At 34.1% G+C, this 25,601-nt stretch overlaps 6 protein-coding genes across 6 annotated transcripts; 3 read left to right on the top strand and 3 right to left on the bottom strand.

The window, feature by feature from the left end:
- Positions 1 to 10: 10 nt before the first annotated feature.
- On the top strand, positions 11 to 4,495 carry TRIADDRAFT_20853 (uncharacterized protein; the record flags this gene model as incomplete). Its single annotated transcript, XM_002109775.1, has 12 exons — positions 11 to 108; positions 689 to 739; positions 1,844 to 1,943; positions 2,655 to 2,790; positions 2,994 to 3,077; positions 3,248 to 3,336; positions 3,571 to 3,626; positions 3,710 to 3,797; positions 3,895 to 3,981; positions 4,071 to 4,100; positions 4,208 to 4,307; positions 4,401 to 4,495. 12 exons carry the CDS (start codon positions 11 to 13, stop codon positions 4,493 to 4,495), a joined length of 1,014 nt encoding a protein of 337 aa, XP_002109811.1.
- A 750-nt stretch (positions 4,496 to 5,245) lies between these two features.
- TRIADDRAFT_53074 (uncharacterized protein) lies at positions 5,246 to 7,135 on the bottom strand (the record flags this gene model as incomplete). Its single annotated transcript, XM_002109206.1, has 1 exon — positions 5,246 to 7,135. The coding sequence occupies one exon, from the start codon at positions 7,133 to 7,135 to the stop codon at positions 5,246 to 5,248; it is 1,890 nt and encodes a 629-aa protein (XP_002109242.1).
- A 2,107-nt stretch (positions 7,136 to 9,242) lies between these two features.
- Positions 9,243 to 12,033, top strand: TRIADDRAFT_53073 (uncharacterized protein; the record flags this gene model as incomplete). Its single annotated transcript, XM_002109774.1, has 8 exons — positions 9,243 to 9,288; positions 9,641 to 9,745; positions 9,833 to 9,891; positions 10,031 to 10,044; positions 10,154 to 10,232; positions 10,745 to 10,833; positions 11,046 to 11,366; positions 11,955 to 12,033. 8 exons carry the CDS (start codon positions 9,243 to 9,245, stop codon positions 12,031 to 12,033), a joined length of 792 nt encoding a protein of 263 aa, XP_002109810.1.
- Positions 12,034 to 13,489: 1,456 nt separating this feature from the next.
- TRIADDRAFT_9528 (uncharacterized protein) lies at positions 13,490 to 14,207 on the bottom strand (the record flags this gene model as incomplete). The annotated part of the gene is made up of 2 exons (XM_002109205.1): positions 13,490 to 13,564; positions 14,130 to 14,207. Coding segments are annotated over 2 exons (153 nt in total), but the record flags the coding sequence as incomplete, so codon positions are not given.
- Positions 14,208 to 14,988: 781 nt separating this feature from the next.
- On the top strand, positions 14,989 to 17,789 carry TRIADDRAFT_53071 (uncharacterized protein; the record flags this gene model as incomplete). The annotated part of the gene is made up of 12 exons (XM_002109773.1): positions 14,989 to 15,080; positions 15,296 to 15,383; positions 15,482 to 15,540; positions 15,730 to 15,834; positions 15,959 to 16,109; positions 16,222 to 16,357; positions 16,566 to 16,665; positions 16,773 to 16,926; positions 17,002 to 17,152; positions 17,263 to 17,357; positions 17,488 to 17,562; positions 17,697 to 17,789. 12 exons carry the CDS (start codon positions 14,989 to 14,991, stop codon positions 17,787 to 17,789), a joined length of 1,299 nt encoding a protein of 432 aa, XP_002109809.1.
- A 417-nt stretch (positions 17,790 to 18,206) lies between these two features.
- On the bottom strand, positions 18,207 to 19,987 carry TRIADDRAFT_35456 (ribosomal protein S18). Its single transcript, XM_002109204.1, has 6 exons — positions 19,943 to 19,987; positions 19,269 to 19,370; positions 18,954 to 19,040; positions 18,595 to 18,696; positions 18,433 to 18,524; positions 18,207 to 18,344 (listed from the first exon to the last, which is right to left on the bottom strand). The coding sequence occupies exons 1-6, from the start codon at positions 19,943 to 19,945 to the stop codon at positions 18,269 to 18,271; spliced, it is 462 nt and encodes a 153-aa protein (XP_002109240.1). The 5' UTR covers positions 19,946 to 19,987; the 3' UTR covers positions 18,207 to 18,268.
- Positions 19,988 to 25,601: the final 5,614 nt, after the last annotated feature.

Genomic DNA, 25,601 nt, shown 5'->3' with positions numbered 1-25,601 from the left:
ATTTAGGAGAATGTTACATAGCCGTTTTCACCATCATGTCTTGCGGGACTGGAATTCATCCAATACTGATATTACACCGAGTAATCTAATTTATCCAATTTTTGTTAGGTCTGTTCATTCTGCTTAGTCTGCTTTACTGTTAGTACTTGTAAACGACTTTCACATAGCCATACTGTGTCATTCACGGATGCAATGTATACTGCGTAAAGACAAGGCAGTAGCAGGGACTACTCGAAAGAAGAGAAAGGGATAGGATACGGCCGAAAGCTACAAAATATATGTAGACCGACTTTTTTACTGGTCATTTCAGCTATACTGACCATCAGTAATCGTACGCTATACTGTACTGGACCTTGCTCCAAATTAGCTGCCAGGTTGGTTTTGCATAGTACGGTGTACGGTTACAGCTGTAGCTTATTGTAAAATGACTGCAAAAAAAAGTCGGCCTCCACATTTTTTGCAGCTTTCGGCCGTGTCCAGTCCCCTCTTCTTTCGAGTAGTCCCTGGTAGTGGCACCCTGTACATCGTTTCCAAAGCCCCAATATACTGTAATCTATCCGTATTAACATTGCGGGTAATACCCGAAATGCCCGGGCAGTTTCATACTAATTCCAGTAATATATATATTTCGATAACTTAACGTATGGCTTACTTATTTAATTAATCTCCTAAAATCTTGATTTTGTAGTGATGATCCAGAATGCAACGAAGAGATTACAAGCTTACCAGAGCAGAGAAGGTCTGTAAACTAGCTATAAATAATACTGTAATTATACATATTAATATCAAGTATAATACAGTCAGAGCTCCAATATTTTCGAATTTTAATATTCCATACTGCGTACAATCATGGACCTACAAATCAGCTATATTCTAGTAGTGTGATTGGTCCATGGTACAATGCATGGATTGGATATCGATGGGTACATTACGAAATATTATTTTATTATTTATTAATTATTACTAATATCTTTCTCATTAAATGAATGATTTCTTAAGTGACGAAGTATCCAAATTACTTTAAAACTCAATTTATTTTATTTATCCTTATAATGTATCCACTATAATAGTAATAATTTCCAGAACAGATCATTAGTACCTCTGATACTGATACAAAGGGGATAGAGATGTAATTTCACGTAGTACAGTACAGTACAGTACTATAAAAGCGGATCTTCCAAGATTAGATGAAAGACAATATACAGTAGAGGATAGTAACTAGTCTAGACATAGAAAATCATTCATTATTCATCCACTACAGCAGCCGTACACGCAAATATATAATTAGATATAAATTATAAATTTATACATTATGAAAGTTACAGTAGAGAAATAACGACGCGGTACACTGTACAGGTACTGAGATTTTAAATGCAAAATGAAATACCCTACTCCTCATTGTCGATTCGACTAATCATATTGTACTGTATATTAACGGGAGAATATCCTTCTACTTATAGTGCGGTAGGCATACTTGAATCTGGAGTATTTTAGCTACTATATACCTAGTACTATGTTGATAGTAGTGTACTGTATTCTGTATATCGTATGCACTGGATCGGCGCTATTTGCAATATTACGGTATTTAAAAATTCTTCAATACAATGCAAACTCGGTGCCAATACTGCACAGCGCTATATTTTCGGATACTCTGTGATACTATAAACGCAAACAGAAAACTAAATCTTACTTGAATGTGGCATGGATGATAACGTTGTAATCATTGTAATAAGTACCATGTATAAGGTACCTACTGTGCCTTATGTAATATGAAAAGTACTTATGAACTTAAAATAACGATTTAGGTATACTTATTGCAGTATAACATGTTCTCGTTTTACAGATTTGGCGTCAATAAAATAGACCATGTCTTAAATGACATAGTGGCACAAGGATTACAATCTGTAATAGTTTTCGGTATCTTGTCAAGGAACGAATCCAAGGTTATCGACTTTATATCAGTTGTAGGGTAGTATCGCGGTTGAAGATTCAGTATTGAAATGTACTGTAGAGTCAACATACAAATTATATTTCATAATACTTCCCATCTCGGATTACATTGGACTAGTAACTTGACTTTTGCCAGAATTAGTAACTACAGTATAAAGTCTGTAATACTTTGCCGTATTCGATACTGCTAGTTTTTAATAATGTTTAGCATAAGGAAATCATAGATCGTAATAGGAAGCCATGCAATAGTGTACTTAATTGCTCACATCAAATACTGTAGTGACAGTAATTAATCAGAATGATTTAGTATTCCTTAAAATCCCGGAAACATTTTTACTTCGAGAATGCTTATCACTTCACTTGTAGTTATTATAACGTAGTTTACATTTAGTGGTCATTGTCTTTATGAGCAAGTAGGTGAATAGATCAATAGCATGGTATCGGTAGATTTTTGATACCCTTTGATCTGATTGGAGCGTCCTTTATTTATATATACACTTATTATGTCTTGTAATAGCTAGATCTAATGAAGGCTTTTTGCAACTGCACCTAGTAAGCTTCAACCAATAATTCGTTGTCACTAGTCCGATACCATTTAAGGAATCAAATACACAAATAACACGTATTTGATCTAAGTGAATCTTTGCCACTTAAATTGGTATGTTCATGAAATTAACGAAAACAATTTTGTTTAAAAAAATCAGGATGCTCTTGGCACAAATGCTGATTCCTCACTATCTCCAACGATTCAGGCAATTAAGAAATTGCGGGAGTTGTATCCCAACCTGTTAATTATATGCGATGTGTGCTTGTGTCCATTCACTGATCATGGACACTGCGGTAATATTACCTTGTTTAGATTAATTTAGAGAAGATAACCTACAAACATTTGCAATAATCATTAGTACAGTACTTCGATTTTTACTAAATAGTAGTACTGCAACTTTATATACAGTGTATAATAAGCAAACTTTGTAGGAAAAATATACGACGTGATATTAAATAGCAATACAGAACTGTACCGCAACTTTATAATTCTAAAGGAATACTGGATAAAGATGGGTATATCAAAAACGAAGCAAGTATTCAACGATTAGCAAAAATTGCTTGCAGTTACGCCAAGGCCGGTAATCCTACACTCTACCATTTAATACTCCTACTGTAATCATAAAGAATGTACTTTGTAGTCCTAACAGTTGACGTTGGCGATATTAGCATTCATGCACGCGTGCGCGAAGTTTTTCTCTGCGAAGTTTGACTTTCACATTGACATCTTCGTTATACATGTGATCCTTAGGATGTCATGTAGTTGCTCCTTCAGATATGATGGATGGGAGGGTTAATGCTATCAAAGAATCATTAATAAAGCAAGGCTTTGGTAACAGAGTAAGTAAATAGTTAACTGTTTTATCTTATCAGATAGAAGATCGATATTAACTGTCGCTAGAAATCTAGAGTTGATAATTAAAATTATACTGGACTGCTGCATGAGATAATTTAGTTAACCATTAGCTACAGTATCAATTCTTCGGGCGCAAATTAGTAAATACAGTGCTTAATTTCTATGAATTATAACTGTCTACATAGTGTGTTGTTAATACCGTAAAATTTTTCGTTCAGGTGTCGGTCTTAAGTTACAGTGCAAAATTCGCATCTTGCTTCTATGGGCCATTTCGGTAAAATCTGATTATAAGTTATGTGCAATGGTATTCCAAATTATCTTTGATCTACAACGGAATAAAACACATATTATAATTAGGGATGCTGCAAATTCAGCACCTGCCTTCGGGGACAGACGTAGATATCAGCTCCCTATGGGTTCGAGAAGTCTAGCATTAAGGGCGATTGTAAGATAATAATTACCAATTACTATAATAATGATCTTTGCTGTTGTCACCCGGACCCAATCTCTAAATTGCTTCTATCACTCTGTACTACATGTAGAACCGTGATATTGATGAAGGAGCCGATATTGTGATGGTGAAACCTGGCATGCCGTACTTGGATATTGTAAGAGATACGAAAGATAAGGTATAGCTATTTATGCTACTGATACAAATGCATCAACACTTTGTAACTAAAGTTGTAAAATTATTGCTTTTGCAATCCTGTAACTTCAGCATCCAGATATCCCCGTAGCCGTTTATCAGGTACTCATTTTAAAACTGTCGCAAAGAGAGTTCTCTTTAAAGCTTAATCATCTTTATATAAGCTTTGTGTGTTGCTCATAATGACGAATCAGAATTTTATTTATCAGGTTTCCGGAGAATATGCCATGCTATATTACGCTAGTAAAGAAGGTGCTTTTACTTTACAATCAGTTGTTATGGAATCTTTAAGGAGCATGCGCCGAGCAGGTTTGACCGCTTTGACTTTCATCTCATCAGTTCCGATTTCTCGGAATTCAGATATGCCGGACATTACTTGATTATTCCATCTGATTTATATAGGTGCAGATATTATTATCACATATTTTGTACCAAAGGTTCTTGCCTGGCTTCGGGAACCTATAACGGGTGCAAGTCCTGCCGAACATGAACAATAATTTTCGTACGAAAATGACAATTACATACATAACGAAAGGCAGTCCGTTATTAAAACTAACCTTGTATTACAACTTGGTTTGGAAGGATAACGATTTAAGAAGAAATTAGATCATATTATTTTAAATAAATAATCGTACATTTTGGTTGTTAGGAGTTATTAATGAAATTAAGTTTTTGTACTGGAATAGACAGTAGCGGTACCAATTCATTTCGTATTTACAATGAACAAACCTATACTGTCGTTCGATATGAATTGATCTACACGAGAAATTTTTTCATTACAAATTATCAGAGTTACGGAGATATATGCTACTATTCTCTCAATTTATGATATGTAATGCTTTACGTTAAAAAATTGATCTTATATACCTAATGGTTATAATCCACTAAGACAAGTTAATTGTCTTAATTAATTTCACCCGGGTTACAGTTAGAAAGTCGCCACAATGATGACAGCAATCGTTACACGAAAGCTCTTTATAATGCGATAAACAATAAAACATTTAAGTAAGACTTACGAACAATGTACCTCTCAGATTTACAATTTGATAAAAAGAATTTTACAAATGAGCACAGTAAAATTAATGCGCAAAATGAATACATATATGCCGGCAAAGGCTCATACGAAGAGTAGCACTCTAAAAGACATAACTTCTTAGTGGGTATAGATTATGCTAATACCAATTCGTATGATTTAAGCACCATCTCTGAAGTTTGTCTGGAGGAAATTATTTTCGAAATCGAAATAATCAGAAGTATATGCTATCATATGATCGTTCGTAGATCATAGCAGTCTCGGTAACCAAAGCAAAAATTATTCGATTGCAGTTACAACTAACGGAAGAACTAAGAAATGGATAAAAAAAGTCATATGGCATTTTCACCTCTAGTCTAGGTGGCGATCTTAGTTGAGATCCTGGTTTCTCCGATACGTCAATAAAAGAAACGGTTGTTGTTATCTCAAAATGCTGAGTGATTCCTGAAGAAGATTGGCATGATACGCCAACACATTGATAAGCTAAACTTTGAGGATCATCATACGAAGTAGAGATTCCAATAATTTTAGCTTGCGGATTGGCAAGCGAACCGGTATATGCCCAAAGAATCTGGATATGTATCCCCATCACTACGTTTGGACAAATACCAGATGAACCTGTCAATGTATTTAGCGAAGTCTGAGGTACATTTTGCCTTAAGATTGCAACCCAATCGCTAATATTTTCTACTGCTGAATTTCCATATGTTGCTACATATGTTGGCGCTTCAGCTCCAATCAATGTATTTATTATCTGCTCTCGAATAAGTTGACAGTCACTAGTCAAATTATTCAATTCAACTCTCAGAGCACATCCACTTCTCATGTTAATTCCAAATCGAATTGGAGTTCTATTGATTTGCTTTCTAACGCAAGAACCAGAGGCAGTCGGTGATATTACTGTAAACAGGCCATTTGAGCTACTACCGAGTAGTATAACTTGATTATTAGCTGTATTAGTGCCTAGCTTTCCAGCGAGCAGAGGTTGGTTAACTACATAACCAGGATTACCAGATCGCCTAAATGTATTTGCGTTACCATTATTTGTATAACTAACAGAAAATTTTTGACGAAAATACGTTGAATTTATATTAGCAGCATTTAAACTTGTTAAAGTTAAAGTCACAGATAGGCTAACTATTCCACGCGTACCATTAGTTACAATATCATAACTCAGTTCTTTTAGCACATTTGAACATGTGTTATTGCTGCTGTGGTACGTCGGAGAAGGAGCAAATGTATACGGACATGGTGATGAAAATCCGGTTGATACATCAATACATAAAATAGATGTTGATACATTAATATTGATCAAATCATCAGGATTGCTAAAAACTACCCCACCGCTCGTATTTAAAGCTGATGGAAGTTTAGCAACACGGATATTTTGAAAGTACGACCCAGCGGATAGGAAACTAAACGATGAGCATTCCCGATTAAAATCTTTAATATGACGATTACACTCACTAACATCGTTTACATAAAATAACGCGGGATTGTTATCATCACAAATATCTGAAAATAATGGCTTAGGTAGACTAAGTATGCCAACGACGCTATCGTTATAGATAACTTTTAGTCTATCACCGACTCTATAATATGACGTTGTTGTGGCGACCGACGCAGCTTGTGGTGTAAATGTTCTACGATATTTAGATGCTAAAGCATTAAATGTCACGTTATCTTGCACCTGTCTTGGGATTTCGTAATAATTTCTTGCAGCATTATTATCAATGTAAACGCAGAATAGCCCATTATCAATAATTGTTCTGTAGGTTGGGGTATTAGATATGAAAATTACGCCAGTAGCAACACAGCTTCGACTTCCATCGTTTGTTGGTGTTGCAACAGTGCAAGTTGTAAAGGTTGCTCGATCAATAGCGCTGCAGTCAGGATCGCAACAACAATTGACATCACAATTATCTCTGGTTAAATCACAGTTGCACGCTCCGATAGCAGAATTAAGCAGTAAACTTGTTGAAGAGGTCCCGGTTGTCACTGCTGTTGAAGTAGGGGGTTCCGTTGTGCCATTCGTTTGAGCCAAGGACAGAATGAACCAAAAATTAATTGTTAGTAAAACGCTGAAAGTGAAGCTTAAACGCATTTGTTTTATCAATGTTATACGCTGTCTGAATTTTTTAATGGCTAAAAAAATATCTAGATCAATTTCTCATGCCGTAGTTTTGAACTCTCGCAGACTTACAGAACACAAAGTTAGGAGTAAAATCATAAATATACTGTACTGTACAGTATGTACATACTAGTACAGTACATGCGTGGCCTTACAATAAAATACAGTACAGTATGTACTGTGTGGGGTAGCTCGTATCCATGGATACACAACATCATTACGCAGCACTACGGTAGTAGTGATGTGGCTCGGTGTCCAGTGTTGTTACGACGCGATTTTGAACTTTCGACTAGATTAATAATGATATAATTATTGTTATTATCAACAGTGAATCACCGTAACATTATTATTTTTGGGCTGGTAATATCATTATTACACATACGAATACGATAAAGTTGATAGTTATTCAGTTATCAGTATTCACCATGAGCGTACAGACTTTAATATTTCTACAAAAATCATCTACAAGCCACCTTCTCAAACGAAGATGAAAAGCTAATGTTGTAAGCTAAGCCAGAGCATCCACTGTCCCGTCACTATCAAACGTATTTTCTCTACGCGATTGTATTAAATTACATTATAATAAATTGTACAGATCTAATTATCCGGTTGGTACGGTACTGCACGAGTTATTACCAACTGAAGTTAAAAAATTTTAAATTTAATCATGGAAGAGATAACCAATATTAAGGAAGGTATTATGCTAAACTATAATCATAAATTTTAGTACCACTCTATTATTATAAAGTTTTGATAAAATAATAACACAATTTATTGTCTAACGAGAAAAATTTAAAGCATAAAGTTTAAAATTTATGATTACATTGGTTTTACAAAAGTACTTAAGGTACCCAGTATTCCTGGATACCGACTCATGGCATACATATTTGCTCACAATAGAGTGTGTTCTTACAAAATTGATAAATTATAACGTGAATACTCCAAGTATAATAAAAAACGAAAAAGTAAACACATTTATTTTAAATGCCAATCTTGTAACTGTGTTATACTTACTACTTCGTTCCTAGAGCTTCATGAAGACAGATAAAATAACCGCTGTAATACTCTGTATGATTAGGAGACAATAATAACTGTAATACCTTCAGAAATTTTCTGTCGCTATTATATTATAGGTCTTCCAACACTTAAAATCGCAACAATTTTAGATGAAGACGATCAAGAATTTCACTCAATTATTGGTCGAAGTTATCGCCAGAGTTCTCTTCCAATAATAGGGCAAGCCATCATAATATCTTATTGATAAAGCCATTACTACAACTTAATTAATTGATTTGTGCAATCGTATTACGCCATTACTACAACTTTCTTTGACTTACTCTAATATTCATAGAATATGATTACCAATGAACATTACTATGTCGTGATTATCACGAATATAGCGTACTTGACATAGCGTCCGTTCCCCGTATTATTTCGTATCTAATATATTTATACGCAATACATTCTAGTAGCTTATATTAGATTAGGTCTATACTTTAGCAATGCGACTAAAATAAATTATGCAACCAGTGTATAAGATCTATTGCAAGAGCCATACATACGTTACATTGTACACTTTATAAATTACTTCACTCTTTGCTATAGAACTAATTTCCAAGTGTAAATGTATATATATAAATATATAAGGTTTGCTGATTTTGAAACCTAAGTTCAGGAATTTTACGAATAATTTTGTAATATTTTGCAATACTATATTCATAAAATGTCGTCTCATGCGGCCTCAATAATAATAGTTTTATAGACGTAACTGTTCCCTTTATGTTACCTTATCACCTATAACCGTTACAGCTATTGGTTCTTACATTTCTACAAATATGTGACCTAATCTGCATATCTTCAACCCTGCTGATATCATGATGTCGGTATATTATATGCTGGATGGAGGATTACAAATCGCTTCATTAGAATTAGGAGGCCGTTAAATTAGTAGATATATGGCGTGCAATAATATCAGAATATCAAATAGGAAGTCTTATACTACTAGTAATGTTAAGAGCTGATCTGCATAAAATCTGTGAATCAAACTTTTTACTGTTCTTAAATTACAAATACTGCCATTATGGATTATGTTATGTATAGGCACTACTTCCTTGAACTAGTTAAACGTTAGAATCCTACCCAACTCATTGCTGTTAGTATAAAGAATATGCACCTTATACACGTAATCTCGAAATATATATTTTAGTCTGCATTATACCATGCTAGGTTACTGTCCTATATCTTAATATATGGCGGTAGCATTACGTTTTAATTATGCATAAATATACGCGTATATACGAATATATCTCCAATTAGTTATACCTCTGATAGTACATAACTACAAATTAATTACATATATATAGATTTTAATAACGTTATTCACGATAGTTTAGATATCAAGAGTTTTCTAGAGAGGATTAATTAATTTTAAGAAATTTAATATGTAATACTACTCAGTTGTTTCTGCTATACTAACAGGATCATTTGACAATTTTAGAGGTAGTTATGAACTAGCACCAGCAGTTTCCCCTGCCAGCATACCGTATCATAGAAATAGAGCGGAAATAACAGATAGCCATGAAGGTAAGCAATCCAAAAGGTCAACCCTGAAAAGAATAGCAGCGATTCACCTCAATCATGTTGAAAGCAACTCTTACGACATTAATAAAGATTTAAACTATCCGTATTTTGTTTGGTGCCCTTCAAAGATTAAACAACCTGCAGTAAAGGTGTTGTTCGCTTCTATTTTCATGTCTGTAAAGTTTAAGTAACAGATTCTATCCGTTAACAATAACAAAAATTTAATAGAATAATCCGACACAACCTCTAATACTAAAACTAATATTTCTCATCTTCATTTTCTTATAGTTGTCCCTCAATAAGTAAGTTTATGTTGTTCTAAAATGTCGAATTATTATAAGATTTTTGTTTTGAAATGACATGAGCACAATATCTAAGTTCTGATATCATACAATCCTCTTGCTTGGCTAGTTGTAATGATAAGGTTATACCAAAAGACTTAACAAATGACATTCTACCACTAAATCTTCGTCCTTCGCAGAAATTTCTGGTAAGTAAGGAGACAACTAAATTTATGTCCATAAGTGAACTAAAACTATCACTATATAATTTCTTATATACTACGTATATTGTTATTGTGTAACGTTAGCGAGATTAACTAACCAAAATAACTATTGACGTTAGTATAGGAGAACCTATATTAGTAGAGATATCATACCTATCATAATGATTACATTAGTGTTGTCAACTAAAAGTATGTAAACGATGTAATCAGTTGTTATTTACGCTGCATTTGATAAGATAGACGGTAATAGATGGAATAACAGCATTAGTAAAAGCTTCTACTGTATTAATTAGAAACTATAGTAACTTGTAAGATGGTACATGATATTTTGCCAGTTGTATATAAAGCGAGATATTTCTGTAATTTGCTAGTTCTTATAGTCTGTTAACGTTGGCCTCCCAATGAATTGTAACAAAAGCTATTACTATTCGCTGGCGTTTTCTTTGGATTTGAAATTTATTACATATAGTGTTTAATATGTGTATTTCTGTTTTTAGCCTATTATAGGACCGAAAATCGATCACAAATTTAATCAATCCCAACAAATCGAACAAAAAAATAGTACACAAATGAACTATCTGAAATCGTGAGTTTATTTCTTAGCTAAGTTAGCACACATCGTCGTTGGTTTTACATATTTACCCTTGGATATTACTGTATTCGCTACCCAGCTATTGCTATTATATTAGTTGTTTCAGTATTTGGAAAGCCTAGTATACGGTCATAATGAGCTTATAATTAATGACTGGATTATCAGCTAGATGTACCTAAGGCTTCACTTTTCTACTGAAATTTTAGAGGTTTAACCGGAAATGATCACAGCAAAAAAATGCCACATAGTGTTTCTTTATCGGCGCTACAGGGCTGTCTCGTTCCTCCAGAGAACAGTTTACAATGGAAGAAATCACAGCTACATAAGCAGAACGGAAGGAAAATATACATTCGACTAAATGACACCACCAAAAATCCCAATAAAGAATGTAGTATCCAAAATAAAGCGAAAGTCAGAAGCCAAAAGTTTACATTAGGAAAATCTGAAACCCTAACTACTCATAGAAATCCTACCACCGTGATCGTTTCATTCGATAACGGTGTTAATTTTGCTAATCAGCATAAACGGTATGCAATACACTCTGTTAAAGATCCTACTGTACCACCGTCATCAATTCGATCGTCATCAATAGATGTATCGATAGACCATTTTAGCAGTTACTAAGGTTTCTTACAGCGTATATTTTAAAATCAGCTCTGTATTTTTATTTTTCTTAGTATATCTTTACCTTCAATGTACTGTATAAATAAGCTAATCTTAACTTCAATTAACTTACGCACTATATAATATAAAAACTGCCCAAAAAGATAGATGTGGATACATTGCGTGCTTGTTAGCGACAATAGAATGCAACAACGAAGATAAGGCTACCTTTATTCAACAGTTACGTAGTGATCGTTAATCTGTCAAAACGCGTGTAAAGTCGGATACATTGCCTAGTTGTATACTATTGGGCACTGCTCTATGAAATATTTGTATATTAATTCTTTTAGTACACCTTACTTAACAAGGTAGCCCGCTGATTACCTCATAAAGCGAGTAGTACAAATAAATCTGCTGTTATAGGCACGCTATAATGTGTTATGTAAGTTTCATATGTAACGATGATTCATACTTGTAATTAACTATAATCATTATTATATGATCGTACTTAGATTAAGGCAACGTTTAAAAATTGAAATTGGGACTACTTGCGTGTGCTCAACTGATCTAATGATCTCCACCTTCAGTTAGAATTGATTTATAAGACCTTAAAACAATGAAGCCCTGTAATGAGAGTATCAGTAATTCATTGCGATTTCTAAATAATTTTAGAGTGCAATTAAAAGTACAGTAAGGTTACAGGAATGTACAATGTCGCGCTGGAGAGAGTTTAAAATTTTTGATAAAGTTAAAGAAGACTTTACAAAAATCTTATACAGATCCCCTATGTCGGCTTCTTCGCAACAAAAGCCTACAAATTAAAAGTTCCCGTTATATTTGGCTTCTAACCTAATTGCCTTTTACACTATAACATACTCAATTATGTCATACTAGCTAATATTTCAACAATTAATTACCATGCAATCGTAACTAGAGAATTGTTGTAAATCATTCTATAGCTCTCTAATTAAAAGTTCATAAAACAATAATTTTCAATACATCGTTTACTCTGGATAGTTTCTATAAGAACTTTCACAAAATATTTAACCGAAAGTATTGAATATTCAAATCATAACTTTATTTATACCTCCCGAAAGCAATAAAATTCTTGGCACAATTTTCAAGCGCTGATATAGTATTATAATTCAATATATTCTTACACGTATGTAGTCTCATTCAATTCCAAAATAGTCAAGCCATAGGAAGCTGCGGACTACAGCTTTCATCGAAATTACTTATACTAGTCAGTTTAATTAACACTAATGCTTAGTCCTTCTTAGATGGTGCCATGGACTTATCCATGTTTCTCTTTATTACCTTTTCAATTTCATCTATTAAGACGAAGTCATTTTCGTCAATCCAATCTTCGACAGATCTAAGATTTTGTAAAAATTTTGGCCTTAGTGTAGTAACAAGACTTGAAAGATGTCTATACAGGCTATATTTACTTGATCAGCGAGCTTTCAATATTACAATTGTTTTTCCCATTATACAGTATTATTGTAAGTTTATAATTTTTGTCGTTTTTTTCCATGCTGGAACTGAACTGCCAGTAACTGTCAGGATCCTGTGAATACAAATAATATAAAATTGTTTATATCAGCTTTCTGACGTCAGAATAAGGTAAGAGATTCTAAGTTTCGATTAGCTTACAATGCCAGCAGCATCTTTACCAATGGCATTAAGGAAAACTTGTTTTTCTACATATGTCATAAACCACGTCAGGATAGATACACAGACGAAATAGCTTCGAGATGGCAATTAAAGAAAAAGTTCTAATACTCATCGTAATTAATTATCATCTTAAGTGTAGCACGTATATCTATGGGTTATTCTATCGCAACAGCTTTATCACTGCATATTATAAAATGCTTAACCAGATTTAAATTCGAATCATGACTGTCATCAGTAGCATTACAGTCTGCTAGATTTAGCAGCCGTGGCATCAAGAATCAAGATACAGTAAACAGCATACAATAAGAACCATTTTCGATTTAGGGAAAGGATTCAAGTAATCGTAAGAAGTAGCAATACCAGCGATAACACATGCCATTAAGCAAATATATAAACGTATATCCAAAAACTTGTAATTTTCTTGTAATCCCATACGGTCTATAACCACCTGAAATAATATGACGCAATAGTGTGGTCAGGTATGACCAGATAATTCCAAGAATCACACACCTAATGATGAAATACGGCTCGTATTATCAGAATATTTGTTACAGGCAGTAAATAACTAACTAGTTCAATAGTTACATTTATACGCAATGTTTACCGTACAAGCTTCATAGTGAATGATATAAATTATTGCCTTTTACTGTAGTTACATCAGACACAATCATCTTGTTAACTTATACTCATTTTCATATACGCGCATATACTGTGCTTGGCTGAAAGTGTCCTCCCGACGTCAGCAAAGTGTGCGGTAGTTAGAAAGAGAGACGGTCGTAACTCAGTTATGCCTAGTTGATACCATGCATGCATAATTGTATAATTATTGTATGCAAAGCGTGATAAGACTATTAATGTATTAACTATTTTGATTAAATTCTCCAATAGTACAGTATAGAGTACAGTAGTATAGTTACATTCGGGAATGGATGAAGAACACTACGATGCAGAAGGTGAACTGATACCACACAAGCGAGATCAGGAGTTAAAAACAAGTCACTCTGCACATTTACCGTTCGTATAGCATCGTCAATAGAAGTTTTAACTCTGGATTGATTCCACTTGTTAGTCTTTACGATCTTCGATGAATCCTCCTAGAAATGTATAGAAGATACAATATAGTCAAAAGAATAGAATTAGATCAGGGACTACTATAAGAAAGAAGTTTGACTCTGATTAGCTCTCAGCAGCGTTGACAAAGAATAATTCAGAAATTGCATCGTTTGACTAAATACAACACTTTACAACAGCAGATCGCAAATTGCATAGAACCTGTGCGGGAGCCATGGTGAATACAACAGAGTTGAGAGAACTGCAAGATTTTATTGACTGTGAAAAATTAAAGATAGTACGCGAAGTACTGTACAGCATACAGTAAGTTGAGCGAGGAAATTGGTCGATTACTGTATAGTATTTTTTATTTATTTATTAGTGTACAGTACTGTAAGTACAGTACTGTACAAAGCAGTGCTCCATACAGTACAGTACTGTACTGTACTGTACTGTACAATCCTATCGTTGATTATGTACAGTACTGTACCATAAAGTTGGTACTGTACTGTGTTCTATTGTACAGTAAATCGAATCAAATTCTATATACAGTACTGTACTGTACATACAGTACCTGAAGCCATCTTCTAAGGATAAAATTATCAAGTCCTAAAATAAAAATCGGTAAATTAAAATTAAAAATTTTAATTTTACTTTACATATTACAACCATTGCCATGTAGTTAACATACGAGTCGTATAGTAAGTCGCAACAGTGAAGTGTTATTAGTAGTACACTTAAGATTAAGATGATCACTTGCCCCATAATTGTTTTTGTTTTTGAATACACATACTTCAGGTTAACAAACCCAGTTAAGAGCATATGTATCAGCCAAGAAATTCCATCAATAGCGATTGTGAAAATGGACGGAAGTCCGAGACAAAGCTCGATCTATTACTATCGGAAGAAGCAGGGTATAATTAAATACGTATTCGTAAACCATAGAATAACGTACTCTTCCAAAGTTACAGAATGTAGTCGACTTAAATGGGCGTACGTAAATAGTTACAAACGTTGCAGTAAATTGCATGGTAGAATCCTTAGAACAAGGAATTTTATTGTACGGTAATTATTCGCTTGCTGTAATCCTTTACACATACGTGAAAGTACGTATAATTTTTATTACCAGTTATTTAGAAGCTAAAGGTCCTAGGGAGACCTGCAAATTTAAGCAATCCAGAATCGTTCGGGAAATTGATGTGGCTAATCGAGCAAAGGTAGAGATTCTGCTGAGCTCAATAACTTGTATTTCTACTTCATGACCGTAAATACTAATTTCGTAGTTTACTGTATTCTTTCCTACTTTTAACTCTAGAGTTTTTCTCTTCAATTAAGCCATGGCCCATATCGTTTGGAATACGATAGGAATGGAAGGTAAGGTGTGAAATTATTATGATATTAAATTTACAGTTACGTTGTATGGTTGCATATGCACGCTTATAACGCCCCATAGACACCAGGATGATTAACTGTAGATTAAATGAAAAGTGTCACTGGAGGTCCTATAACAATAATACGGTTCTTTCTCTTTTAATAATGTATAAATCTATCTGCTATGGTCAGATTTTTATTACTAGGAGGTAGAAAAGGTCATCAAGCGATATTAGACTGGTATACGAAAAATATAGTTACCGAATTTCATACGCAAGAAGAAACACGAGATATTAAGTATGTATCGTAAATAATATTAGTGAAAAAGATTAGGGGTATCAAAAAGCTAGGCTTATTTTTTTTATCTATTAATTTTATCTTGCTTATCTTTATCTTTTGAAATCAATTTCGCTATCAAAAGATGGCTACATAACGAGACGATGTTCGCTGTTGCACAGAAGAAATACATACATATTTACGATAATAATGGGCTCGAAATTCATCGCTTAAAAAGTCTTCTCTACATACACAAACTCGAATTTTTGCCATATCATTTCTTGCTAGTATCAATTGTAAGTTTAAAACGTCAGAAATTTTTAAAAAATTATTCCGGATTATACAATACAGTATGTTTATTATAATTCGTTCGCTAACGCGCGCTTTGATGATTATAACTTATTATAGAGCAGAAATGGTACTTTATCCTATCAAGATACGAGCACTGGGAAACTGGTTGCTTCTCATCGTACTAAACTAGGGAGCTGTAGCTGTATGTGCCAAAATCCTCATAGCGGTATAATCAACTTAGGACACCAAAACGGTATTAAATTTATGGTTTTTATTAAAATTTGCAAGTTTCATTTAACCGGTCTATGAAATTTATACTATATTTAAAGTAACTAACGCTGAACTTTTGCTAAAATCATGTAAGAAATACCTTAGTATACGTACGTTGACTGTCACCTTCAAGATCGATCATGCTAACCTGTAATACAAGCTATGAATAGTATTCTATTGATTACACGTAGGAACAGTAACACTCTGGAAGCCATCTATGTCTGATCCAGTCGCAAAATTATTATGTCACAAAAGCCCTATTTGCGCCGTAGCTGTTAATAGTAACGGAAGGTAGAATAAATAATCCCTAGAACTCGTTAACGACATTTGAGCTATGATTCGTACAATATAGTTACTAATGACCGTTATCATTAAATACACCTGAAATTCATACATAGATATATGGCTACGTCTGGTTTGGATGGGCAAATAAAAATTTGGGACCTTCGTGTCTACAAAGCTTTACATGTGTTTTATAATCCTAAACCTATTTCTGCTTTGGCTATTAGCGATAGAGACTTACTTGCTACTGGCTTTGGTTCGAATATTCAAGTATTTAATATGCACTTGAAAATTTTAATGGGTTTTATTCAACATGGATTATAAGCAAAATACTTTCATCACCAGATCAGGAAAGACGCCTTTATCGGACAACAAGAATCACTGTTCATGTCGGAATCAATACCGTCAACCGAAATTGAATGTCTTAAATTTTGTCCTTATGAAGATATATTGGGTATAGGACATAATCAAGGCATCAATAGCTTTATTATCCCGGGTTTGTAAATGCTTACACTTGATCTCTTGAGCAGTGTTCCTTATCTATAATTATACGTACTCGTATAATGCATCTTAGCTACACTTACTTAAATAGTAATTGTGCTGCAGGATCTGGTGAGCCCAATTTTGACGCCCTTGCCGCAAACCCTTTTCAAACCAGAAAGCAAAGACAAGAAACAGAAGTAAAGCTCTTGCTTGAAAAGGTTGTACTTACAGTTATTTTGTAATTGGTTTACAGTATAAAATTTCTCCTTAGAGTATGTACTGTATGTCTAGTAATAAATATATAGTTAATGAGAATCTTTAAGTTGCCAACTTTTACCACCTTTACAGATTCAACCGGAGCTAATAACCCTTAATCCAAAATCTATTCTTAGGCCGAAAAAAGAAATCTCGGTTGATAAACCGGTAACATCATTTTGTACCTCTATCATTGAATGAAGTTTAGAGTGTATATATATAAAAATTTATTGTTCAACGACCAGCACTTTACCCCACCAATTTAAATAATACTCGTATTTATGTTCTCTCAAATACGATAGGCGAGGGAAAAATTCGATGTAAAATTCAAGCTACGGAAACACAGATCAAAAACGAAGCGTCCTCTTAAGAAAGGTGCAGCTGCTATGAAATAAGACGGACGAAACTCAGCGGTTGAAAATGTTTTTGCATCAAATAAAATTTTACAAATGATAAATATGCACTCTTGCCAAATTCCTCTGTATTGTAGTTAAAGACCATATATAGTAGCAGTAAAGTTTTGTTCGTGTAACAAGTAGCCATTGCTGCTAAAAAGCATGTACGGGATAAAGGAGTAGTTACTAGTTTAGCCCAACAGTACAGTATTTAAATCTGATATTTTAGCTTAATATGCGTCATATCGAGTTTAGCGTAATCTTTCAAAGTTCATAAAACTGCTGTCCTGTTAAGGCTACCCATGATTATACAATGTACCCATCCTAGAGTTCTCACGGCAACCCGAGATCTCGTGTATCAGTGATTCATTCAGATAATATACATCCAAACAAGGACTAAATTTATTAAGATAACACCTTCGCATTGCCTATAAGCAGTTTTTATTGATTAAAATTTACAGACTCAGACATCCTCTACATTACTTCTTCTTTGCTACCCCGACAGTGCGTCCTTTGCGTCCTGTAGTCTTCGTATGTTGGCCGCGTACCCTTAAGCTAATTAAATTGTAAAATCCAATCATTAAAATCTATTTTACAGATCTTGAATTACTCTACGTACTATTTTCCACATCACGAAGCTTACCCCCAATAATGGCGAATACCACGATGCGCTCTTACTTTTTTCAGGCGTTCCAGATCTTCACGGAGTTTAGTTTCCAGATTGTTCGACAAGACCTGACCGTTATCATGTCATTAGACAAAAAAACTTTATGGATAGGAGAATTACAGAATTTATATATCTTACCTGAGAAAATTTACCATCCTTTATATCTTTCTGTCTATTCAAAAACCAATCTGGAATCTTGTATTGGCGTGGATTTTGCATAATAGTTATAACTTTGTCGATCTGTAGTTAAAAAGAATCTAGATTACAAGAACTAAGAGTGACAGATTTTAAGATTTATCTTTATTTTTTGTTGGTAGCCGTGCTAGTAATAATACGTTGTGAGATTATCTGCATGTTCCTACTAAAATTACACGTTTATGCTACCATAGCCTTAATAAACAGTACCAGCATCAGACCGAAACAAAATAATGACTAACGTGCAGATTTTATTTCTTAACTGCGAAATTAAGTAAAACGTTAATCTTTATAGATCTTACTTCGTCTTCAGTTAGTTCACCAGCGCGCTTATCGATATCAACACCAGCCTTCTTACAAACAATATTGGCAAATCTACGACCGCAGCCCTAGTGTATAGCGAAGATTACCGTAAAATTTACGATAGCATTCGAAATGAATTAATATTAGACCCATTTCAAATTTTATCCGTATTAACCACAATCAAAGTTGTTACTTTGAATTATGGTAATCAACGTATAGTAACAATATTTAGATAGTTTACAACGAATGAATAACTTGATGAATACAGCAGAAATAGTTTAGCCTCATATTCCAACAAGTCATAAAGTGCAAACCTTAATTGCGGTTAGGGCAAACATTATTTTCACCCTTCCATCGATGTTCGTGCCCATGACACGTAAAATATGTTGAAATTTCTCAGGAAGCACTAGCGAACCCTATTCAACAATACAGAGCTTTAGTTCCACAGTTGTACAACATGACCTAATATCGCATTCGCAATGGAAGGCTGTACTATAAGTGAGCATACAGAATATATTCTACTTCATACAGTATCGAATATTTTATCAAGGGGTGGATAATCGTTTACTTAGTTAAATGAAACAGCAATAATAAAAAAAATCTAGCAAAAAGCCATCACATTTCGCCTCATGAACACATCTTTTAATTAAACGGATTTAAAAAACCTTTAGTACATGCATTGACGTGCAATACGTATAATTCAATATTTAGTAAGCCTGGATCCAAGCATACTTTGCTGGATCGAGAAGGGCAAAGAATAGTTAAATTTAATGAAAATTAATCTCCAGCATAACACAAAATCCATGAAGAAATGCTCTCATTGACTTTATCGCTGAATTAAGTATCTTGACGGAGTATATAAAAAATAGCTATTTCAAGTAGAAACCGTCCTAATTACATCTTTTACGGTGATTAATCGAAATTCTTTCTTACGATGGCAAAGATATTTGACTAATTGCTATGTTAATATGTGTTCACCACTACGCACCATTTTTCTTCCCAGTCAAACCGAGATGCACGAGCCAGAGCCAAAGGACCGGTTCATCTCCTACCCAACGCTAATAACTGTATCGTACAATACAATATAACGATGCTACATACTGTACACTGTACTGTGTACAGACATTGTACTGTAGTACTGTACAGTACTGTACTGTACTGTACTGTATAACTCGTGCGTAAAAATGTTTGACTCACATTGTACTGTACAGTACTGTACAGTACAGTACTGTAACCGCAGCAGTTGTACTGTACAGTACTGTATTGTACAGTACAGTACTGTGTACTGTAGTTCAGATTGTCAATGGTACTGTACTGTACAGTCACTACAGTGCACGCGTACTGTAGATCGCATCGAAACGGCCAATCCTGGAAATCGGCGGTCACAAAATGAAAAAGCACCCTAAAAAAAAATAGAAATAATAAATTTAACATTTAAGACCTTAATATGGCCAAATCCTCCCCCCCCCCCAAAAAAAAAAAAGCAATTAGTTTGGCTGTCTTAAAACTCACCTAGAGCGATTTAATCATGGCATATAAATCTATAATTAGGCGGAAGCCATAATAATTTCACTGGTGCACGGACAGTGGACACTAGTGTACACTGCACACTACAGTAGTGCTGTAAGACCTTACACAAGAGTGTACTGTACACTTTACTGCACTTTACCTTGGTAAAAAATAAGAAGAAGTCCCTGAACTGTACAGTACTGTACAGTACAGTACATTCACATGTGAAAGCTTTAGCTGAGAGCCAGAGACCCTAGGGAAGACCTGGTGTATTCGTATCATTTCTACATATCATGAGCACACAGTTAAAAATTGCAGTCATAGCGGTGGTATTGTTTTGGTGGATGAACAAGCACTTTCAACTTTGCCTCCTTAATGGATACGGTGAATAACGTTCTGCTGATTTCGTTGTCTGACTCATATACCCGAGAAAATATATTTAAAGGTGAAACACGTTTCATATTACAGTAATTATTAATTTACGATAGTAATAAATGACAAACACTACCGTATTGCAAGGACAACCTTAGCTCTTTTGCATCTTGCTGATCACTTTGATCTGCAGTAAAACCAGGAACTTCTTAGAGGCCCTTGGCACAGTACAGTGAAATAAAATTTATTTATAGCCGCACAGTAGACCCTTACTTATGCACTACATGAAGTGATGTGGCCATAGAGTTAAGACTCTATAGATGTGACTCATTTAATTTAAAAGTAATCACATCTCACCTCCGCAAACTGCACAGTACTCTGTAACAGTGTGATCAGATATTGCACTGTAAGTGCCGTTGAAATGCAACGAATATTATTATTAATATTAACTGTAAATATATAAACGATTAGATTTCTTTGAGCACCGGTGGAGCTTCGAGGCTATTGGTAATGCTCATCCTACGGAGCAATATCTGTGGCAGTTAAAGACGAAGTACTATTCAGCGTCTGTTGGTGTGCAATGGACAACTCAGTCAGACCCTACGATATTTCAAGAATCAAATCTTACAAAAGTTTTTCAAGCATTAATCCTTTTCGTTGATAATAAAAGTGTACGGTATAACTTAAGCGGTATCATATTGCTGTAATAATTAATGATGCTACCTTACCATGTTTGATTTCAAATTCATAGTATAGCAATAATATAATGTGAGCGTTTACTCTTGCTACTTTTTAGTCAGATTGCATGAAAAGTGCCTCTAAGTGGGCGTCCTTTTGCAGGGATCTTGATCTATCTGTAAAAATAGTGGCTTGCCCTACCTCCGAAGGTTACTATTGATACTCAGAAATATGATCACTAAATGCTGTAATTTAATTCTGTGTTATGCTCTACGATATATATAAATTCGTTATTTTACACTTACAGTCTTACGTGATTCATGTAAATACTATAATTACTGTATACGGCATGTAAAAATGGTCAAAGTTGTCGATATACATACAATAATTTTAATTGTTATTTAAACGAAATTTAACGATACCATCGTAATTCAAAGTTTCTTGAAGGTATTAACAAACACAAATATTCATTTTTATCATAATTTAAGAAAGAAACATCGAGTGTTGGAGTATTGAGAATGAATTCGAATTGGTATGCATTCCGGCAAATCCATTTCCTGAAGATCAACACATCAATACTGACGAGGGTAGGGCTGAATTTTAAATTTATTGTCTGCGATACTGTCACTCTTGATCTTTACGTTAGTGCCAACTATATCAAATTATGATATTATGCAGAATTCCGTGAAGTAAATTTTTATCACTGAGATAAATTGTGAAGATCGTTATACGCGTAGAGATTATTTTTAACCTAATGCAAAGATGTACTGTAAACCCGAGCAATCGAGATTTGCGAATTCAATGAACAACTTGATGGATCAAAGATGATCTATGTTTTAAGTTAAAATTCTTTACATTGCAATTAGCTCTTTACCAGTATTGCATACCTTCAACGTAAATTCATACTTTAAAAAAGCGAAGTTAAAAGTTATATTTATCGTTCAGATACAATTTAGGACACCGTCAGGGCTAAAAGAATTAATCGAACCTAATGAAGCATTTGAGAATTACCATACTTTCCAGTAAAAGTAGTGAAGAGAATTCTGCACGGTATTACTACACTGTAATCTAATCATGATTGTATATTACATCGTACTAAAGCGCAAAACGCCAGATGAAATACGTTACTATTTATATACGCATGTATTGGTAATGCAATTTTACGCTTAAAAATATTAACTTATTTGTCACTAATAGTTAAATTTTTATCAATAAGAGAAACCCTTGCAATTTGCAGTACAGTACATGAAAATTATCTTACAATCAGTCAGAAGCAGACATTGCAGAGTATTATAGTAATGAAACACATTTCTCACCCTAGTAGTTCGTAATCAACGAAAAATGTGCGCTTTGTTTCTTCATAAGCTATGAGGTCAACACGTTATGATGATTAAGTGCTCGTAGTGTTACTTGTTACAACACACTTACAATTGCCATATTCCTTATTCAATAGAAAATGAAAGTTTCGGCATTAGTCGAATACTAGAAGCGCTCGAATGTTGCCAGTGGACTTGTATAAACTCTAATGACCTACAGCAAACGACAGATTCTTTCTGTCGTAGAAATGATCCTATTGATAATGATAATGAACTCACTTCAACCAAAAGCGTTAACGATAGTAACTCTAACTTTGCACGAAGCAGTAAGTGCTATGAACGTATGATACTGTATGACAGCAATAAATACTTAACGTAAGATACTTTACTAGAAGTTCATTGTATAGGTTAGCTTAAGTCAATTTTAGTTCAAGAACTTTCTGTTCTTAAATTGTGATATCTTAGCGATGCTAACGAGCTGCTTTCTCTATAGATATCGTGCTACCGAGTAGGTCTCATGAAGCTGAAGAATGTAGCGACACGGGAGTTGAAACAGAAAGTTTTGAAACTTTGTTCAATAGGATGAAAGATATGAAAGGTTATTTTATAGCTGTAGCATTATTTTTACCCGAAATCTAATTATATTACGTGCTAAGGAATACTCAATGATTAATTAATTCGTGTATTATGTTTTACGTTTATCCGTATGGCTAGATTACGCGGGTTCGCTGCCATCTGAATTAAGAAAAGAATACGCAGCAAAAGTACCGTAGTATATAATTAATTATTATACTGTATGCTTAGCTGGCAAACAACAATTGCCTAATGTGTATAAATTACATACTCGCTATTTAATTGTAAACAATGCGTTGATGTCTGCATTTTAGGTAGCAATAGCGTTTTGGAACGCTATTGGCGGTAGTGATGAGGAAATCAATGATACCTAACCAACTACGAAACTGATCTTCCTTGAAATCCCATTTAGACTGCCCGATACCAGGAGCTATATTAACTGTTGTAAATATATTCGTATGCAGTATTTCTTTCTTAGATAAATGCGTTTAACGATTACAGTTATGATATTTGTTCTTCGCCTGCTAAAATAGTTATGAATTTATGAATTTTATTTTAAATTATGTAACAATTTTATGAATGTGACCATTATAAATTCGTCATCCTATTTACCTAATTTGCTATTTCTATCTACCTTGGCTCATATTACCGACATCTTATAACAATTTTAATATTTTAGCAAATGATGGCAGTATTTTACCCATAACTACTTACTAATCTAGTATTCGCATGGGTACGAATCCAGTTGTATAATTCACGAGCAAACGTCGCACAACATAGTAGAACCTTGGTATTTTATATGTGATTCTGGGTGTAGGTTATGTATTTTGGTATCTGTTTGGTGACCTACAGAATGACGAATCGTTGATAGCTATCAGTTTAAAATGTAGTACTGTATTAGCTCGGAATTAATTGTAGTGTAGAGTATTATGCTAAATATCAAATACGTATATTGAAATTGGAATAAGATATAAATGCTGAGTGAAGCTTTGCTTTTTATTGAAGGAAACTATTAACGAATTGACAATGTGACTAACAATTGCAATTGATGCAGATTCGTGATATACAAATACGCGAATATATTTTGTGCACGTATATTAAAAGTGCAATAAGATATAAATCCTGAATGAAGCTTTGCTTTTTGTCGAAGGAAACTATTAAGGAATTGACATTGTGACTAACAATTACAATTGATGCAGATTCGTGATATACAAATACGCTTATATGTTTTGTGCATAAACGACTTTGCTAAGCTATTTGCGATATTTTTACTCGCAAAAAAGAGTATTTCACAGTATTTTAGACGATGTAACAAGGTTACGAGTACAGTAATTATTATATAACTTGCTGAAACCCGTAGAAATCTCACTGCTTTCCGTTAAGTAATAATTATTTATTTTTACAGAAGAAAGGGAAGAGTATAACTGTACATATATTTATTACAGCTGAGCGTAGCAGATGCCTGTCTCGTTATACTTCGCGTACTATACTTGTGCTTGTTACTTTACTCTACAGTTTAATTAATCATAATTGTTATCCCCATGTACGCGTACTGTATTTATATAATAGAATATTCTGATCAGTAGTAGTACAAGTAAATTAAATTTTCAATATTGTTTTCGTATAGTTTAAGTTAACAGACACAGTACAGTATAGTAAAATTCTCAGTTTACAATTTTCGTACCATAGTGTACTGTACTGTACAGTACAGTACAGTATTAAACTGTATGACCATTTGCTGTACTGTACGGTACTGTAGAGTAAGAGGCGCCAATTCCGTACAGAGGGTCTCTAAGGTACGTCATACTGTACTGTACTATACTTTTCTCTTTCTTTCACTATCAGTAACAAACTGATTGCTGTACTGTACACTGTACAGTACAGTGTTGCAGCCACAAAACCACTGAGTATCAGATACTGTACAGTACAGTACAGTACACTGTGTACAGTATCCCGCCTAGTGAGTACAGTACTTTTCACAATCAGTAACAAAAAGTATCGGAGTCGTACAGTATCGTACAGCACTGTACTGTACAATACTGTACATTATTACGGCTTCAAAGCCGACTCCGAGCTACAGTACTGTACTGCACTGTGTGTAACCGAGCTGCTGTACAGTACAGTGTCCAATACAGTACTGTACAGTACAGTGTCCAATACAGTACTGTACAGTACTTTAAATAACTCTTTAATTTGACT

Source organism: Trichoplax adhaerens, genomic scaffold (assembly GCF_000150275.1).
Source record: "Trichoplax adhaerens TRIADscaffold_2 genomic scaffold, whole genome shotgun sequence".
NCBI lineage: Eukaryota > Metazoa > Placozoa > Uniplacotomia > Trichoplacea > Trichoplacidae > Trichoplax > Trichoplax adhaerens.
Note: the sequence above shows the minus strand (reverse complement) of the source record. Positions and strands in the feature narration are given on the sequence as shown.